The sequence below is a fragment of the Monoraphidium neglectum genome, assembly GCF_000611645.1.
Source record: "Monoraphidium neglectum strain SAG 48.87 unplaced genomic scaffold scaffold01971, whole genome shotgun sequence".
NCBI lineage: Eukaryota > Viridiplantae > Chlorophyta > Chlorophyceae > Sphaeropleales > Selenastraceae > Monoraphidium > Monoraphidium neglectum.
In genome coordinates, this window is record NW_014011657.1 from 1 (window position 1) to 5713 (window position 5713).

The 5713-nt window shown below is 68.1% G+C and overlaps 2 protein-coding genes across 2 annotated transcripts; one reads left to right on the forward strand and one right to left on the reverse strand.

Annotated features, from left to right (window-relative positions):
- Window positions 1–84: 84 nt before the first annotated feature.
- On the reverse strand, window positions 85–2618 carry MNEG_9537 (hypothetical protein; the record flags this gene model as incomplete). The annotated part of the gene is made up of 3 exons (XM_014041988.1): window positions 85–1158; window positions 1372–2381; window positions 2576–2618. Coding segments are annotated over 3 exons (2127 nt in total), but the record flags the coding sequence as incomplete, so codon positions are not given.
- A 484-nt stretch (window positions 2619–3102) lies between these two features.
- MNEG_9538 (N-acetylglucosaminylphosphatidylinositoldeacetylase) lies at window positions 3103–4769 on the forward strand (the record flags this gene model as incomplete). Its single annotated transcript, XM_014041989.1, has 7 exons — window positions 3103–3226; window positions 3306–3328; window positions 3509–3634; window positions 3782–3849; window positions 3993–4047; window positions 4272–4420; window positions 4703–4769. 7 exons carry the CDS (start codon window positions 3103–3105, stop codon window positions 4767–4769), a joined length of 612 nt encoding a protein of 203 aa, XP_013897443.1.
- Between the last annotated feature and the right edge of the window lie 944 nt (window positions 4770–5713).

Here is a 5713-nt window from a genome sequence, read left to right on the forward strand (position 1 = left end):
GACGCGCGCCGCGGCCGCCGCCGCCGGCGGCGCCGAGGGGCCGGCGGCCGCGGCGGCCTCTGCTGCGGCGGCGACGGCGCCGACGTAGTCTCGTAGGTACTGCCGCGGCGCGTGCGCCATCTGCGCCAGGCACAGCGCCGCGACGCGCTCGACCAGCCCCGCCGCGCCGCCGGCGCCGGTGCGGCCGGCGCCCGATGCGAGCGCGGCGGCGGCGCCGACTGCACGCGCGAGCTCTTCCGCGTGGGGGCCGCGCTGTGGCGCCTCCGCTGGATGAGATACGCCGTCCGGCGCGCTGACATCCAGGTGCTGCACGATGCCGGCGGCAGCCGCTGCACGATCTATCAGCCGCAGCGAGCCGGCAGGCAGGGCTCCGGCGGCGGGGCCGTTTGGCGGAGGCGAGGGCGGGCACTCGTCGACGTCGCCTGACACGTTGGCGCCTCCGCTACTCAACCCCTGCCCCTCCCCGTCCTTGTCGCAATTGGAGTTCCCGTCCGCCGCCGCCTGAGCCTGCGCTTCACCAGGCCCCGCCCCTGCCGCCGGCCCCTCGCTCCCGCCGCCCTCCTCGCCGCCATCCCCCTCCACCCGCTGCTGCCTGGACGCGCGCCGCGCCGCGCGGCCCCGCGCGCGTTGTGCCGCGGCCGGGTCCAGCACCACGCGCCGCTCCAGCAGCTGCACCCTGGCCGCCGCGGCCTCGTTCAACACGCCCTCCCACAGCACAGGGTGCGCCGCCACCAACCGCTCGTGCCGCGCCACCTCCCCCCGCACCCACGCCGCGCGCGCCGCCAGCTGCTCCTCGCTCGCCCTCAGCGCGTCAGGCAGCGCGTACAGGAGCCGCAGCCGCGCGGCTGCGTCGCAGGCCGAGTGGCGCAGCGCCGCCTCCATAAGCCACGCGCAAGAGGGCAAGGCGCCGCCGCCGCCGGCGCCCCCGCCCTCGGCGCGGCGCGCCGCAGCGGCTGCCGTCCGGATCTCTTCCGGCGGCATCGCGGCCGCGATCGGGAGCGACAGGGCCATGGTCACCAGCTCCTCGTCGGAGCAGCTGCCGCGCAGCTGCAGGGCGAGCTCCAGGGAGGGCAGCAGCACGCCCGTCAGCTGGGCCCTGTGGGTGGCCCAGTAGCGCAGCACACGCGCCGCCAGCTGCGACAGCCGCGCCTCCCTGACCTGCGGCGCAGCGGGTGGGTGGGTGAGGTGGTGGAGAAAGAGGAGGGGAGGGTGAGGCAGCGTCGTGCATGCAACGCGGGCCTTGTGCAAAGCTCATACGCGCAAGCACTTGAGATTCTTAGAGCAAGGGCGCACGGCTGTGCATGGGGCCTGGCTGGGGGCACACGGCCATCCATTGCGTTGGGTTGGCCACGTCTAGGGCCCCCAGCACACCTCTGGGTGCGTCCAGTCTGGTGGCGCAAGCGGTGTCGGCTCGGCGCCATGGCCTGCGTCGTCCTCGTGAGCAGCGCCGCCCGCGGCCGCCGCCGCCGCGGACGCACCCTGGGGGCCCGCCTTGCCGCCGCCAGCGAGCCGGGCCGGGGCTGACGCGGCAGCGTCTCCCGGCGCGAAGGACCGCGCGGCTCGCAGCCGAGCCTGCCGCTCGGCGCGCACGTCCTTGGACTCGTGGCGGGGCTGCTGCTGCTGCTGCTGCTGCTGCTGCTGCTGCTGCTGCTGCTGCTGCTGCTGCTGCTGCTGCTGCTCTCCCTCCCGCTCCTGCTCCCGCTTCTGTTGCCGTTGCTGCTGCTGCTTCTGCTGCTGCTGCTGCTGCTTGTGCTCTTCCTCCCGCTCCTGCTCCCGTTTCTGTTGCTGTTGCTGCTGCTGCTGCTGCTGCTGCTGCTGCTTGTGCTCTCCCTCCCGCTCCTGCTCCCGCTGTTGTTGCTGTTGCTGTTGCTGCTGCAGCTCACCGTGCTGCTGGCCTGTCGCCACAGGCGTCTGGGCTTCTGACGTGTCCGGGGCCGCTGCTGCGCAGGGGGCGTGAGCAGGCATGGCCACGCCTGCAGCAGCCACCACTGTCGGCGCGCCGGTCGTCCCTGTGCCCCGCGCCCGAAGCCGCGGCTCTTTATCCTGCTGGGCAGCCGCCTGCTGTTGCTGCTGCTGGCGGCGCCGCCGCTTGGGCTTGTCGGGCGGCCGGCGCTCTGCCGCCGCCGGCGCGGCCACAGGGGCCGCTGCGGCCGCGTCTAAAGGGATGTCTTTGCGGGGCCGCCCGCGTGGCCGCTTGGCCGACGTTTGGAGCAGCAGCTGGCGTGCCCTGACGTGCAGGGCGGAGACGCGCTCTGCGCGGCTGCGCGCGCCGCTACGGACGAGGAGGGGCGCCTCTCCACCACCCGCAGCTGCAGCAGGCGCATGGCGCGTGCTGCCACCGCCTGGTGCATCGCCGCCGTCACCGGTGGGCGCCGTCGGGGCTGCAGCGGCCACGTCCCATTTTTCGCGACGCGGCTTGATCGGCGAACACCCAGGATGCGGGCCTGGTAGGGGCGCCGCTACTGCAGCGGCTGCCAATCGCACCCGCCACGCCCAGAGCTTGGCGCCCAGGCCAGGCTGCGCCGCGCACGACAACATGTGCAACCTGCGACACCCGCCCCCGGTGCAAGCGCACCTGCGGGGTGTGCCTGCAGGATGACGATTGGACGATGGAACATACATGGTCTGCTTGACACGCCTGGAGGGTGCTCGCAAGCGCCTTGCGCAGCATGCAGCTCATGCGCGGCGCCGCTGAAGCACATGCACACCCCTCAACGAGATAGCTTACCCAGCGGCCGTTGCCACGTCTCGCCGCCAGTGAGACTTCCACTGCTTGATGCACCCCGCTCAGGCGTGCTCGATAAGCCACCGTGGCAAAGCACGCTGGAGGGCTCGATAAGACAAGGATTTTGAACGCAGCCAAGCTTATACATCAACAACTGATAATAAATGCTCCTCCTTAACTCTTGTGACTGGGTCGGGATCTAGAAGAACAATGTGTCGTGCGGGGTGAACGGCCGAGACTTTTGCCCGAAAGCAACGGCGGGTCTGTATGTTATTGTGCACCACAGCACACCTTCACATTGTGATATTACCATGAAGTTGATATCGTACGCAAGTTTTCGCAATGTGATCTCAGCAAAGTAGATCGCGTTTGAACACATGCCTCCTAGCTCCGTTCTCCTCGTCACAGCCCACCCAGACGATGAGGCGATGTTCTTTGCTCCCTCGCTAGCGCACTATGCGAGGCACGGAGACCTGGTGACCATCCTGTGCTTGTCCACTGGTGAGCGCACAAATCAGCAGCAAGCAAGCAACAATACCGCGCCCCAGCCTTCGCACACACACTGCGCCGTCTTTTGCAGGCGACGCCGACGGCCTCGGACGGGTGCGTGAGAAGGAGCTCTACGCGGCATGCAGGGTTCTTCAGGTGGGCGGCCCCTCGCGACGACGCGTTTGGGGCATGGCAGCTGCGGGGCTGAGGCAACCCAACCGCGCAGTCAGGGGCACGTCACATGCCCATTCACGTTGTTCCCCGCTGAAACCCCACATTCGGGGCGTCTTGCAGATCCCCGCGGACCGCGTCACCGTGGTCGACCACCCACGCCTGCGGGACGGGGTAGCGACGGCCTGGCCTGAGGCCACTGTGGCCGACCTGGTGGCGGCCGAGCTGCAGAAGCGCCGCTGCGACACGGTTCGTCGGCTGGCGTTTGACCTGGTGTCTCGGCCTGGCGCGCAATCCTCGTAATTGGCAGCCTTTTGCAAGGGGGAGAGTGAGAGGGTGCATGCTAGATATCCGTCCGCCAGTGTAGCGCCCACAGCCGCCATACCCCCTCTGCAGGTGCTCACCTTTGATGCACGCGGCGTGTCTGGCCACGCCAACCACACCGCCGTGCATCGCGGCGTGCGGTGAGTCTGGCGTTCTCAACAGCAGCTGCGCCAGGGACGCGTCAGCTGTGACCCTCTGGTGCGCCCGGGTGTGATGACCTGCACATCGTGCCGCCCTCATCCCTGCAATCAGCGACGACGCCGCCATCTCCTGGCCCGCCCAGGTCGCTCCTGCAGACAAGGGGGCCCGCCCTGGGTGTCACCAGCGCCTGGCAGCTGGTGGGTGTGGCGGCCGCTTGAGAGGCTCACGTCCAACAGCACCAGCGCCTGTCCCTTGCCAGCACGCCAATTTCAGATGCAGGCAGTGCTGTCGCGCACCGGCGAGTGCCGACACGGCAGCTCGCTTCAAGGGCCCCAACCAACCAGCTCCTTGTTCCCTTATGCGGTTCCCCCAAGCCTCCCAAAGCGACCACCCCTGCACCCATGTGTATCGGCCTTGGCAGGTCAGCTTGGGCCTGCCCCGCAAGTTCTTGTCAATCGCAGACACCTGGCTGTCGCGCACCCTGGCGCCGCGGGGCGCGCTCGTGCTGGCGGGCGGCTCCTTGGGCACCAGTCTGGCAGCGATGCGCGCACACGCCAGCCAGTGGGTCTGGTGGGTAACGGCGCGACTGCACTGGTGGGGCCGGGCGGACCCGCATTGGCCTGAGGGGTGTGCTCATCACACCTTCACAGCGTGCAGACTGCTTGAAGAGGTTCATGCCAAGGTCGGCGCACAGGCGTGCAGGTCCCAAGCGTGCAAGAGCTCACAGCACGCAGGCACATGGATTGCTGGCAGCACAAAGCCGTGCCGTGTTTGCAGGACGACGCGTTGTGACATACACACCTCGCTGCTGGTCTCATGGGCGCCCCCTGTCCCTCTCCTTGTCCATGCCAGGTATCGCAAGCTGTTTGTTCTGCTGTCCAGCTACACATACGTCAACACCCTGGCCCCTCTCAATTGAGTTGCCAAATCAACAGTGGTGTCGGGCCATGCGGGCGAGGCCAGACACCTGCAATGCCGTTGAGGCCGCTGCGACGCCAAAAACGTCGTCGTCTTGGCAGCGACAGCCGTCGCTGGCAACCCATGCTTGCCTTGTAGCGCCGCGATGCGTCGTGTGAGTAACAACGCTGCGATGAGCGCCACGATGCGTGGAGATCCAGGGCCAAGACTTTGGCGCCTGTTCACGCCTACCTGCAGGCTCTGATAGGCGGCCGCCAGTGTCTCTCTATTGCAGGGTCCGTGGCAGCACTCAGGCCGCGGTGCAGTGCAAGGCGCAACCGGCAGCAGGCTTGCATTGCAGCTCTGTAAGAGGCTCTTGCCGCGCAACCTTGGTGCAAGGCCATCCCCTCCTGCACGCGGCGTGCTGCTACCACAGCCCGCTGGCCTGGTTGGCCGAGCCCCTGGCACCTCCCGACCACCTGGCCAAGACCCTAGCCTTTCTAGCCATGATCCCTCAATTCAGTTGTACCCCCTTATCCCCTATGCATCCGCTCGGCTAGGCCCCTGGGCTTGCGTGTTTCCCAAGAGCATGCTGCAAGCCCTGTAGGACACCGGGCCAGGCCACAAGTGCCCACTCCGAGGTGGAGAGATCCAGGCGATGCACCTGGTAGAGTGGACCGCACATCTCTGCACGCACGCGGCTGTTTGACTGTGCCAGACAACAAGCGGCTCGCGCACCAGGCCTGCCACGGCGCAGGCCTGGAGGACCAGACTGGCTGGGGACCGAGACTGGCGAGGCAGCGGGCGGGCGCGGGCTGATAACAACGGCAGTGGCGGATGTTTTCAAGGGGTGGCGGAAGGGGGTGCTGCTGGAGAGGAGTGAATTGCCACCGAAAGCTTGATAGGAGAGCTTGTGCCTGGCAGCTTCAGCAGTGCGCACAACAGCACCTTTGTATTGACAACCGC